The sequence below is a fragment of the Garra rufa genome, chromosome 22 (genome assembly GCF_049309525.1).
Source record: "Garra rufa chromosome 22, GarRuf1.0, whole genome shotgun sequence".
In the NCBI taxonomy this organism is placed as follows: Eukaryota; Metazoa; Chordata; class Actinopteri; order Cypriniformes; family Cyprinidae; genus Garra; species Garra rufa.
In genome coordinates, this window is record NC_133382.1 from 34,497,585 (window position 1) to 34,510,939 (window position 13,355).

The window sequence follows — 13,355 nt, forward strand, 5'->3', positions numbered from 1 at the left end:
GTTTTACCATTTACTGCACTCTGTTATTCTTCTCATTATTTCTCTACAGTGGCTAATGAACCGGAATTCTCACACATTGACAGAAAACGACTGAAGCTGAAATCATATGAACATATGACATAAAATCTTTACCACTGGATTCTGTGACTGGGATTGCATCTGTTGTGTAAGGTGATGTCTGGGACAAATAATTATACAATACTGTCAATTTTTTTACATTATATGTGACCCCTGAAAAACAAAACCATTCATAAGGGTCTTTTTTTTTTATTTAGATTTATACATCAACTAAAAAGCAATAAATTATAAATTAGCTTTCCACTGATGTATGGTTTTGTTAGGATAGGACAATATTTAGCTGAGATACAATTATTTGAAAATCTGGAATCTGAGGGTGCAAAAAAATCTAAATATTGTGAAAATCGCCTTTAAAGTTGTCAAAATAAAGTCCTTAGCTATGCATATTACTAATCAAAAATTAAGCTTTGATATATTTGCGATAAGAAATGTACAAAATATCGTCATGGAGCATGATCTTTACTTAATATCCTAATGATTTTTGGCATGAAAGAAAAATCGATTATTTTCACCCATAAAATGTATTATTGGCTATTTCTACAAATATACCCATGCGACTTATGACTGGTTTTGTGGTCCATGGTCACATATTAAAAAGAACACAACACAATGTGTCTACCTGCACAGTAAGCTGCACACAATAGTGGCTTTACAAATTCATACACATAAGAGTTTCCATAATAGTTACTAATAGATTCTCTCCACAGGTTATCCAGAACCGTATATTCAAAGCATGGGTCAGTGCTGGTTGTTGTGGTATCGAAGAGAATAGTGTCAAGAGACAAAAGGTGTCAGTTGATAGAGAGCCTCAAATTTAATTAAGTGTTAATTATAATTTCTCTCCTCAACTGGAAATTTTTTACAGTTTGATTTGCCAATAGATAAATGGCCAGGAAACATAGTGATCATTTAAAGGGATAGTTCACCCAAAAAATGAAAATTCTGTCATTAATTACTACCCTCATGTCGTTCCAAAAACATGAGATACTAAGATACTTTTGATGAAATCCGAAGGCTTGATCCTCCATAGACAGCAATGCAACTGAAATGTTCCCAGACCCAGAAATACAGTAAGGACATTGTTAAAATAGTCCATGTGACAACTGTAATTTTACAAAGCGATGAGAATACTTTCTGTGCGCAAAGAAAACAAAAATAATTACTTTATTCAACAATTCAACTAGTGTTTTCACAACGCGTCATCAATCGGCCATATATACAGTATTGACGGCACTGAACGTAAACAATGCCTTTGAACTAAACGAAACTTGCATATTTCGCTGATTATTACTGCTGAAAATGGTCAATTATTATCATGTTAAATTCTGTAGTAATTGGTCAGACTCAGAAAAAAATTTGGAGTACTAGACTGCCAAAAGTCATCACAAATCAAGGAGAAAGGTACAAAAAACTGTCTGAGAAACTAAGGATTTCCAGGTCAAGAATCTTAACATTTGTGTTTGTTCTTATCATTTGCGGTCAGGTAGGTGAAATATTAGGCTAATATCTTAAGTAATACTGCTCGTATGTATCGTTACCTTTAGTTTGTCAAAACATTGCGCCCTTTCCTTCGTACAAAGTCCTTTTCTATATGATTTAGCAGCTTCCACAAGTTTTTTCCCATGGTCTAGAGAGCATAAATTTGCTGAACAACTTATTTAGTAGTACATTAACAGTGCAATCCAAAACTGACCAAACCGTGAACCCCTCTATTCAACAATTCAACTAATATTTTCACACATGCATGCCATATTCGTATTGGCAGAACTCCTCATTCCAGACAACTTTGCCTCTAGAACCACTGCTGTCAATCAAATAATTTGGTAAATGATTGAGATACTTTTGCAAACTACTCCTAGGTTTTTCGCTCAATCTAGAAAAAAAACACTGCAGTACAACTCTCTCAAATTTACCCTTTGAGACGCTATAACTGGTCGTTTAGATAAGGGGCCTGTCCAGATTTATCCAAAATCCTATAAAGCCTAAAGGAAAACTCAAAACTTCACGAAACCTGGTGAGTACATGCGACATGTGATTCTAAACAAGCATGCCAAGTTTTATGACTGGACAACAGCTGGCACCATAACAGTCATAAACATTTAAAACGTAATATTTATTTTGTAAATTACCTCAATTTGCCAAAAAATAACTTGCTAAATAATGTCTTTTTTCAGTGCATAAATGCCTTAAAGCAATTGAACCTCGGTAATCGCTGCTCGATTTTACAGATGCTTTTATATTTATAAACTTTATATATGTAAAACTTTCATCCAAATAATAGCTAAACTATTGTGTAACAAACAACGCAATAGTAAAATATATATCTCTTAAACACACAACAATGACACAAATATCACAAAAAACCAAAGATCAAATCTGTTTATTGTGATTTTAATATGCTTTACTCTCACAAAAGTAGACCGATTTATAAAACATTTTAAAGGTTGTGATTTTCTACATAATCAAACATCACATTTATAGAAAGCTTGATTTCAGTTTGGCATCAGTAGCACATTAATTGAGAAAGAAATGAGAAAGATTACACTAGATGTGTAAAACATTAGGGTGATTCTCAGCAAAATATTCTAGAAGAATATCAGGATGCTCATTAGAGAAATAAGTGATATAGTCAGGGAACCCAACAGACATGGAGCCCTGGATGCTAGCACTTGGCGTGGCACTGGCGTATCTGTGAACAGAAATTACACAGCAGTCAGTTGATTGATTGTGCAAACAGCACTTCAAGAGTGCTGCTATTCTCTGCATCCACTACGTTCCAGACCTGTGAGGGTTGTGGAACTACAAGATTATTGTTAATGTGATATTGCTGAATTAAAACATACATAAGCAGTCACCTTTGTTACTATCTGACCACATCATTGGACCAAGGGATATGGAAGTGCTGCCATGGAAGTCCACAGATCTTCTGTCTCTGTGGTGGTGTTCAGAGTCACAGTGCTAAATGACAGATAAAAAGGCAATCTGTGTCAAGAAACTTGATAACATTTACTCATAAAAGCAACCATAGCCATGTCCATAAGAAAACTCTCAAACATTTTATTACTAATGAATATGTACACTCACCACTGAGCAGTGATTGCCTGTCAGAAGGCAAAGGTGAATACCGCAGTGCAGGTAAACCTTGGTGGAGTCTGCAGTAAAGATAAACATCTCGAAGGAGAAACGACTGGATGTGGAAACACCATTTTGCAGCAACTCCACTGTATCGTCATTTGGATTGGGGCACCTGAGCATTTTGGAACAGTATAATAAAGATATATCTATACAATCTAGTAGGTTAACTATGTTCAAGAATTGTACAGTTGAAACATACGCAGGTTTGGAAAGATATGAGAGTAAATAAATAATCATCAATTTAGTGCTAAGTGAAGACAAGCAATCAAATAAAAGCATGGACTTGCCCATCAACGATGAGGTCCCAGCGGAGAGGATAATGAGGATCATTCACAGGTGTAGCCCAACATCTGTCAATCACTGAGGCAAACTGACGGCTGTCAACTCCATCAACATTAACTTCCACAAAGATTCGCTTGTTCAGCTCTGCGTTCACACTACCAGCGAAGGGGTGGGAGAATTCAGCATCCTGATATGGAATCATCCTGACCCGATACGTCCCTTGACCAGCAGGAAGGTGCATATGCACAGTGCTGTTGAAATAATTTTACATGATATGTGTCAACTATAAATAAGTATAATCAATTGTTTCAGTCTGTAAGTTTGCTAAAGTTAGTGTCTCTCACCTTTCCAGAGGGTTGATGTCCATGGAAAGTGTTTGGATTTGTGGGTAAACACAACTAAAAGAAAGTTTCAGAATTTTCTTCCTGCTGATGAGATGCCCAACTAAGTTCGGCTCCCCGACAATAAAGTTCTCATAGATGAAGTGGGTGCCATTGGCCTGTAAGGACATATTATTTGAATATCTGTACTTTAAGGGGATTCAAAAATGATTTATTGTTCTCTGGACCGTTCAAGGATGTGCATAATGAATCCTACCATAAGATTTGTGCCACAGACGTGGTCATTGTTGTCAAAGTAGAACTCCACTCTGCCATTCCGGACTGTTCCCCTGCAGTTGGGGTCATTGAGGTGTAAGATGTCAGAAGGAAAACCAGCCTCGAAAAGCTGACAGCGAGGCAGAGAAATTGAGCCAGAGCTGCCTTCACAGGTTTCAGTGAAATCTGAGAGAGAACATATTTAAGAGTGTCAAAAACAAAATGTTATCAGTCATTGAAACTACATTGGAATGTAGTTGTGGAATGAGTCCAACCAAAGGAGTCATGCTGAGATCTGTGATGGTTTTCCATGCAGGAACAGCCGTAAACACCATGTTTTTGTTCACATCGTTCATTCCCAGTGCAGCTGAGCTCATAACAGGGGTCTCCTTCACCTAAGATGAGAACAACAGGATTAATGACAAAAGCTGGGGCCTATATAAAACACATGGAATAATATATTACATAACATCTGGAGTGAAGATACTCTCTTAGCTACCTTTATTAGATAAAGTAACCTCTGCTATAAAAGATTCAGCATTAAGACATTTGTTTTTACTGGACTAGCTAAAAATAGCTAAGAGTGAAAGTAAAAACATCAAAAACAACCATTAATGATATCAATTGAAATGACTTCATCTCTTCATTGAATGTGTTTTATTTTCCTCTCTGAATTGCTTAAAAAATACCTGAGGGAAGGGTTGTTCTGGTGGTGGTCTTGTGGGTGGTGCTATCTTCTGTAAAGACAGTGAAAATGAGTGCAAGAGAGTTCTAAACCAAACTAAACACCTCAAAGACAAATCATAAAATTGTATATAAGAAATAAAAAATACCTGGCAGAAGGCTTGATGTGGTGGTGGTAATTTGTGTAGTGCTCTCTTCTGTAAAGAGAAAAATATATTACAATTATTTTTACCATATACCTTGGTTCTGGAAGTACTTTTTCTATTGATTGCCTCGATAAGGTTTTAAAAAAATGTGTCTGCAGAGTATTAAATAAGCCTATGTCTAAGACAGATCACAAGATTACAAAAAGCATTATAAAATACCTGAGTGAATGCTTGATTTGGTGGTGGTCATGTGTGTGATGCTCTCTTCTGTATACAGAAAAATACAATACAATTGTTTTCTTTATTCCGTATGCACATAGAGCATAGCAGTGATCATCAACTCCTTCAGTCACCTTGGTTCTGGTAGTGCTTTACCTATTCATTTTCTCCACAGGATCTCACAACAATATTTTATTGGTGTGCAAAGTTAATATGAGAGAGATATCAAACGTGTACTAACCATAGCAGCCACGAAGTCCATTTTTGATTGTACATTCCATAGTCGATGGGCATGATGAATCAGAGCATCGCAAATCATTTGGAGCAAAACATTCACAGAGTAGGGAACATTCTTCATTGAAGAATTGCTCGCCAACCTATGAGATCATACAACAAAACAATGAACTTAACATTTCCAGGACAAAGTTCGGAAAGAGTTGTTTTAGTATTGACATACTACATACAAAGCTCAGATATCTTGTGAAATCTAATAGATGTGTGTTAAAAGAGTTTCAATCCTTACATTAAAGTAGAATCCATCATACAGGCAGCCACACAAAAAAATAACTTTAGTTGCTTTAGTAGTGAAATACTACATACAAGGCTCTGTTTTTCAATATCATGTGATATCTAAAAAGTTTCATCAAAAGAAAATTTCAATTCTTACATTAAAGTAGAACCCGTCATACAAGCAGCCACATTGCTCCACCGGTACACAGAGTCCTCCACTCATCACCAAATCATCATTACAGAAACATCCCTCTGAGCATGTGTGTTCACAACTAGCATCAATGTTGCTGGCACAAGTATGAAGACAGTCTGTGCCACACAACTCATAGTGGCTGTTCTCTGGGCAGGTTATGACTGGAAATGTAAAAATTGTATTTATGTCAAGCATTTCTTAAAAAAATGTATTCCATTTCCAAGCTAAATTCCAACTGAAATAATAAAAAATGATCTCACTCACCACAGGACGCGCTTTCTCTCCAGGGGTAGATAACAGCATTGTTAGATTGACAGGCACTCGCATATGTTTGGATCGAGTGACACAGGACATCATTAAGGTTTCCAGAAAGGCACACATCGAATACACAGTCATCAAAGTAGGCTTGAGGATCAACATAAACATGGCAGAAACTAAAGGGGCCCTCACTGGACCTGATGATTTCACACAGGGAACGGGAGGTTGTCTGATCCTGGCACAAAGGGCAATTGTTTCCACACCCATCATTGCATGGCAGCTCATCCTCAACTTTCCAACTTGCCCCAAACTGGTCTGCTGAGCGCACCAGAGCACCTGAAGAAGTCATGAAGTCGTCATTACTCTGGCCGTTGAAGTTGCCACAGATGCCACACGTAACCCCACTGTATTCTGCTGGTACAATGACGTTTACCGCCCAGGAGCCACTATAGACAACACTCAAACCAAAGTCGGTTGATACAAATGTGTACTGTGCACTGGAGTAGACAGACACCCGACCAGAGTCAAGCAGGATGGGGAGGTTTCTGGTTTCACCATCAACCTGATTGAAAAGAGAATAAAATGAATAGTTTGTTTTAAAGCCAATCTGACAACATTGCTAATACATGACTAAATACAATAAGGCTTGAAAACAAGTGACCTCTGGGCGTGTTCAAGAGAATAAAACCAGATTGAAATTGTTCTCAAAAGTCATTTGTTGTAGACAATGGCATAAAATCAATCACACAAAACTATCATTAATTTATAACCTACGGTGCTTGATTACCTCAACAGTAAAATGGCGGTTCATATCCCGTGACATGTGCACAAGATGCCCAGAGACATTGACAAAAATTTCAACTGTAAGTGACACTGAGAGTCCATGCCATGCCTCGTTCCTTGCATCCACCTGGAAGTGTGGAAGCCCAATAGTGTCATTACATACTGTAGCTAGCACATAGCGACATGTGCCCTGGAAGTCAAAGTAGGTTCCATCAAAAGACTTGTAGTGGGGGTCTCCCGAAGCATAGCAAGTAGCATGTGGCCGAGGGTGGCAGCCGTACTCGCCGTCCAACACATGGCAGACCTCCACCTCACTGCAAGAAGATGGTGTGCAATGAACATTTCCAGTGATTCCATCACAAACACACATGAACTGGCATTCTTCACCGTGCCGGAACGTCTCTCCAGCTTGCCGATAACGCCCAGAGTGGTAACAACCACAACCCACAGGAGGCACACAACGATCTCTATTTAACACATTTCCATCATTACACTGGCATCCCTCCTGGCACTGCAATGTGCACTGAAATGGAAATGAGAGGCTGGGGCAGGATGAAGGACAGGACGTGCCACATACTTCATAATGGGTATTTTCTGGACAGGTGGGATCTGAAATTACAAAAACATAATGACAATGGCAGAAAATTATAAGCACATTTCAGCCTCATGAAATCAAGTTAAAAGGTCAGCAGATCCAATTGATACATACCACAGTGGGTGGCACTCCTCCACTCTTCTACTGCAATGCCATTCTGTTGGCAAAGTAACACGTAACCTCGCAGAGCCTCACATAGAGCCTCTCTGGCACCTTGTGTCTGTTCCAGCAGCTGAACGCAATCTACGATTCGCTGCTGAGGATCTATTGCTCTGCTGCACTCAGCAAATGGCCCATCATGCTTGGCCATGATGCTACAATGTTCAAAGAACTGACTGCTGTTCTGATAATGTCCCGTTTCCCAGCTATCATTTGGTTCCACACAGTTGGCTGATAGGGAACCATCACGCCAGCTGTCGGCAAACAGTTGAGTGTCATTCAACAGGACAGCATCTGGAGTGTAAAACTCATCAGCAATGTCTCCATTGAAGTTCCCACACAGTCCTCCAAGTGCACCGCTATATGTGCTTGGCACCGTGATTCTGACAATATGTGGCCAATCAGCTCTCACAGTGACCCCAAAGTTTGTTTCTAAAACAAATCCCCTCACACTGCTGTGATAAATGTGGATTTGACCAGAACCAACACTGACAGGCAGACCAACCACCTGTCCATCCACCTGAAAAGAATGATAAACAGTGTCAGGAGACTTTTCCATCCAGCATATAAAATTGAAAAATAATGCAATTACGCTTTTGTACTATGGACAATCTCAGCGATTTCATATTTTGCCTAACCTTTACATTGCTGCCCTCTCCCATTTCAATGGAGACCTGAATTCCTTCAGCCTCAAACTTCAGGAACCTGGAAAAGTCCTGAAGGCCTCTGGGTACTTTCTCCACTGTCAACACAAAGTGTGTTAGTGGGGATGGCCCCATCACCCTAGCAAGGGTCAGTCCACATGCTCCGGGGTATCTGAAACTTAGTCCGTCGAAGGTGTGATATGACCCGAGGTCTTCAACTGAGCAAGTAGCATAGCCAGTGGGTCTGCAGCCTCTCACACCATCATGGACTCCACACACCTCTGCTGGACCACACTGGTGTTGATAGCAGTTCATCGACATGCTGCTGCAGACACACCGTCTCCCACAGTCACCATCCAACACCACTGACTGTCCTTCTGCATAATAGAAACCCTCGAAGATGCAGCCACAGTTTGCTTCTGGCACACACTCTCCAGCACTGAGGATGTACCCAGTATCACAGATACAGCTTTCCTGACTAGGCAAGGGACAGTTCATTGGGGCAGATGGATTACTGCACGTCGCAGGACAACCTGTTCCTTGAGCCTCAAAATGACTGTGTTCAGGGCATTGAATTTCTGGAAATAGAGGAAGAAAATAAATAAAGAACATGCATAAATTACTGTAATCCTTCAATTTGGACTGAGATCTATTTAGCTCTATTCAAATAATTAATCTGAAAAAATAGCTTCGTACCACAGAAGCCTTGCTGTCTCCACTGACCAAGCTGTACACCCTGCTGCTGGCACTGAGTAGCATACACATTGAGAGCCTGGCACAAAATGGGCTGGTACCCTCCTCCCAAGCAAAGGTCATACACACAGTTCTCTTTATAGGTCTGTGGCGCATGCACAGAGTGGCAAGCACCAAAAGGGCTGAAAACATCTTCTAGGATTCCGCAGTGGTTGTTGTCACCGTACAAAGTCATTTCATCTGTGGTACAAACAGCACAAGCCAGACCTGTGCACCTGACATTATGGCACTCAGGATCTGTGTCACTGTCTACTTTCCAACTATTGGCAAAGTCCACATCTGAGCTAAGGATCTCCCCACTCGGTGAACGGAAGTCATCTTCGGGATGCAGGTTAAAGTTTCCACACAGACCACAGGTGCTGTTTAAATAGTCATATGGTACAGAGATGCTGACGTAGCTGTATGCATCATATGTAACAACCAGACCAAAGTCTGTGCTGATGGCCACATAAAAACCTGACTGATAAACCTGGATGGAGCCATTGCGAAGGGTGAATGGCGTTGTTGCAAAGCTTCCATTAACCTGGACAATGTTGGAAAAAGACGAAATTAGGAAAATGAACAGCGATTAAGAGAGAATTAAAGCAGTGTAGAAATACTAACCCTCGCTTCATAGGAGTGATCCCTGACCAGTTCAATTACTTCATCATAGACAAAGACTCTGACCATCCGTGTCCATGACACATGCGTGCTGCCCCGATGCTCATTTTTGCCTTCAATGCGATAGTATGGCAAACCATTTCCACAAGCCTAAAAGTGTGAAGGATTACCAATTAATTAATACTTCTTATAGTATTAATAGAAAGCCATAGAAATTATAGAGTATGGGTAGCCAACCATGCTCTTGAAGAGCTTTCTTGAAGAGTTAGTTTTCCAGCTCTCACAGTTGGCTACCCTGCATTGGAGAAAGACTAACCTCAGACAGAACATAAGTGCAGGTCCCTTGAAAGTGAAAAACCTGATAGTCAAAGGTGTAGTAGTGGGGATCACCAGAGATGGTACAGGTTTGCCGCTGAATGTTCTGGCAAGAGTATTGGAAGGCAGCTGGACGGCAGGCTTGGGAGTAACTGCAGGGTTCATGGCTACACTGGAGGCCACTGCTGGTGCAGGTGCATCTCTGCTGGCAGCTGGCATCGCTCCAGAAAGAGTCTCCGAGCTGCACTGGAAGACCTACAAAACAGCAGTTTCACATGGCTTTCAACTCAAAATTACTGGATGTTTAGGGAATAAAGAGTGCATATGGAGAATAAAAAACATTACCTTTAAACTGACAACCCCGTGATCCATGATCAGTTCTGAAGGCCCATCTGCCTGGCACATCAACATTGCTGCTGTATGTCAAGTTTGTGATGTCATCCAAGAATGATCCAGGAATTGAGAAATGGTATCTAGAGTTGACGGTGTCATAACCAGCCTGTGATAAATTATGATAAAACACTGTCAGCATCTTATTTAAACAGTCTTCTAAATTCCTGTGTTTTATTTAATATGTTGTGCACACCTGTACATGATGTATTGGCGCAATTGGTCCATAATTCATCAAAATAAATGTGTAATGTCCATCTGAAATCAAAACCACTTGAAAAGATGTTTCCTGAAAAAGACAATTATAAAAGTGCTAGTCAATACAAGTTTTCTAGATGACACAAATCAAAAAATAATCATATAATGTGCATCAAGGCTTCTTTACGTGGTTCATTTATTTTGATTTCTCAGATTTGTTATTGATGAAGGACTGAAAGATTGGACAAAATCAAGTTGGGATTCTTACTGTTCCTGAATATGGAAAATATGCAACTCTGTCCCATGTTGCTACAAAGACCCATGTGGCAGAGAAGCTCAGGTCAGGGAAGTATTGGTTAATGTCTTGTGTGGCTTGTGTAAGGACACTGCCAGATATGTACTGACGATATGAAATAACACCATTGCCACGGTTATCAATATCTGTCCAGAATGGAGCGATGAGGTCTATTCCACCATATCCTGGGAACTGGTTTGGAGAGTAGCTGTCAAATGGTTGATCAAAAGTCAAGTGTCCATTGTTGTTGACCTGAAACAGATAAATCACACACACTTTCTTTTAAAATATGCAAAATTCAGTCATGTGAGAAAAGTGCCATAATTTATTATCAAATAGGCTCCAAGACTATTAGTAAAATGGTAACATTTTGATTTGTTTTTAGACATAAACAAAACAACTACTTAAACAATAACATTCAGAGAATTTACATAACATAAATGAAAAATGCAAGTAATAGGTATTTCCTCATTCATCTCATTCACTGACTTACATGTATTTGACTATATGTTTGTCCAAAAAATATGAACTGTTGCAGAAGGTAGATTACAGATGAACTTCCATCATCAGAACGATAATTCTCTGTGTCTCCAGCTCCAAATGGATAAAATACAGCTGTGGGAATTTATAAATTGACATTTATTGTTGTTTTATTATTTTATTTTTTGTATCCATTTTTCCAAATTGTTTCAAAAAATACCTGGGGGGATTGGTCTGGTGGTGGTCATGTTAATGGTACTCCGCTCTACAAGAGAGAAAAAAATATATCTTTTTCACATTACATGCCAACTCTGATATCCCTGTAGTGTGCAACAATGATTGTCTGCTTTTTCACCAATGCTGCTTAGAAGTGTTTTTCCTATTTAATTTCTCCAGAAAGATATGAAAGAGTTCTTCAATAACAAAAAATTCTGAACTAAGCTACCTCTGAGACAACATTACAGACATAAAAGGGAATGAATCAGTTAAATTGCTGTAAAAAAATAAAATAAAATAAAACACCTGTGAGACTTTATTTGTAAACAAATCACTCATATCACATGACTTCTTTTATTTTATGAAGTTTTTTTTTTCTCTGCATTTTTTAAGAAATACCTGAGGGACGGCTTGATCCGGTGGTGGTTGTATATGTGGTACTCTCTTCTATAAAAAGAAAATTACATGAAAATATTTTTTATTAATTACATGTTAAAAATAAAAGCCATAGAGAATACAACAGAGATCATCAAATCATGATTTATGTGACTGAATAGTGACAGAAAGATAATGTATAACAATATTTATTTTGTATATAAGGACAAACACTTAGCTGACATAATTCAGGTAAGTCAATATAAAAAAACATCATAGGCATGTACTGACCGTAGCAGTCACGACGTCCATTTCTGACCATGCACACCATATTAGGTTGGCAGGAGGAAGCAGAGCAGCGAAGATCATTTGGAGCAAAACACTCACAGTGTTGAGAACATTCTAGATTCCAGAAATGCTCACTAACCTATGAATCATACCACACAAAAAAAATAACTTTAGTTGCTTTAGTAGTGAAATACTACATACAAGGCTCTGTTTTTCAATATCATGTGATATCTAATAAAGTTTCATCAAAACAAAATTTCAATTCTTACATTAAAGTAAAATCCGTCATACAAGCAGCCACATTGCTCCACCGGTACACAGAGTCCTCCACTCATCACCAAATCATCATTACAGAAACATCCCTCTGAGCATGTGTGTTCACAACTAGCATCAATGTTGCTGGCACAAGTATGAAGACAGTCTGTGCCACACAACTCATAGTGGCTGTTCTCTGGGCAGGTTATGACTGTAACAATTGTATTTATGTTAAGCAAGTGTTAGAAATATATTCCATGTGCTAGTTAATTACAAACCAACGTAAATAACAAAAAATGATCTCACTCACCACAGGACGCGCTTTCTCTCCAGGGGTAGATAACGGCATTATTAGATTGACAGGCACTCGCATATGTTTGGATCGAGTGACACAGAACATCATTAAGGTTTCCAGAAAGGCACTCATCGAAAACACAGTCATCAAAGTAGGCTTGAGGATCAACATAAACATGGCAGAAACTAAAGGGCCCCTCACTGGACCTGATGATTTCACACAGGGAACGGGAGGTTGTCTGATCCTGGCACAAAGGGCAATTGTTTCCACACCCATCATTGCATGGCAGCTCATCCTCAACCTTCCAACTAGCCCCAAATTGGTCTGCTGAGCGCACCAGAGCACCTGAAGAAGTCATGAAGTCGTCATTACTCTGGCCGTTGAAGTTGCCACAGATGCCACACGTAACCCCACTGTATTCTGCTGGTACGATGACGTTTACCGCCCAGGAGCCACTATAGACAACACTCAGACCAAAGTCAGTTGATACATATGTGTACTGTGCACTGGAGTAGACAGACACCCGACCAGAGTCAAGCAGGATGGGGAGGTTTCTGGTCTCTCCATCAACCTGATTGAAAAGAGAATAAAATGAATAGTTTGTTTTAAAGCC

General features: G+C 39.4%; 1 protein-coding gene across 1 annotated transcript in view; it reads right to left on the reverse strand.

Annotated features, from left to right (window-relative positions):
- Positions 1-2,504: 2,504 nt before the first annotated feature.
- The window catches only part of LOC141297496 (IgGFc-binding protein), a 30,776-nt gene continuing 19,925 nt past the window's right edge, over positions 2,505-13,355 (reverse strand). The window contains exons 44-71 of the mRNA XM_073827922.1: positions 12,758-13,313; positions 12,462-12,658; positions 12,196-12,331; positions 11,929-11,976; positions 11,534-11,578; positions 11,327-11,448; positions 10,807-11,085; positions 10,537-10,629; positions 10,296-10,449; positions 9,952-10,205; positions 9,639-9,785; positions 8,979-9,558; positions 8,277-8,860; positions 7,594-8,158; positions 6,889-7,493; positions 6,108-6,663; positions 5,808-6,004; positions 5,382-5,517; positions 5,141-5,188; positions 4,925-4,972; positions 4,781-4,828; positions 4,367-4,486; positions 4,093-4,277; positions 3,840-3,994; positions 3,501-3,746; positions 3,163-3,325; positions 2,934-3,036; positions 2,505-2,767 (exon numbers count right to left, since the gene is read on the reverse strand). Of these exons, the coding sequence (XP_073684023.1) occupies positions 2,664-2,767; positions 2,934-3,036; positions 3,163-3,325; positions 3,501-3,746; positions 3,840-3,994; positions 4,093-4,277; positions 4,367-4,486; positions 4,781-4,828; positions 4,925-4,972; positions 5,141-5,188; positions 5,382-5,517; positions 5,808-6,004; positions 6,108-6,663; positions 6,889-7,493; positions 7,594-8,158; positions 8,277-8,860; positions 8,979-9,558; positions 9,639-9,785; positions 9,952-10,205; positions 10,296-10,449; positions 10,537-10,629; positions 10,807-11,085; positions 11,327-11,448; positions 11,534-11,578; positions 11,929-11,976; positions 12,196-12,331; positions 12,462-12,658; positions 12,758-13,313 (6,474 nt within the window). The 3' untranslated portion in view covers positions 2,505-2,663. The remainder of the gene's footprint in view (positions 2,768-2,933; positions 3,037-3,162; positions 3,326-3,500; positions 3,747-3,839; positions 3,995-4,092; positions 4,278-4,366; positions 4,487-4,780; positions 4,829-4,924; positions 4,973-5,140; positions 5,189-5,381; positions 5,518-5,807; positions 6,005-6,107; positions 6,664-6,888; positions 7,494-7,593; positions 8,159-8,276; positions 8,861-8,978; positions 9,559-9,638; positions 9,786-9,951; positions 10,206-10,295; positions 10,450-10,536; positions 10,630-10,806; positions 11,086-11,326; positions 11,449-11,533; positions 11,579-11,928; positions 11,977-12,195; positions 12,332-12,461; positions 12,659-12,757; positions 13,314-13,355) is intronic.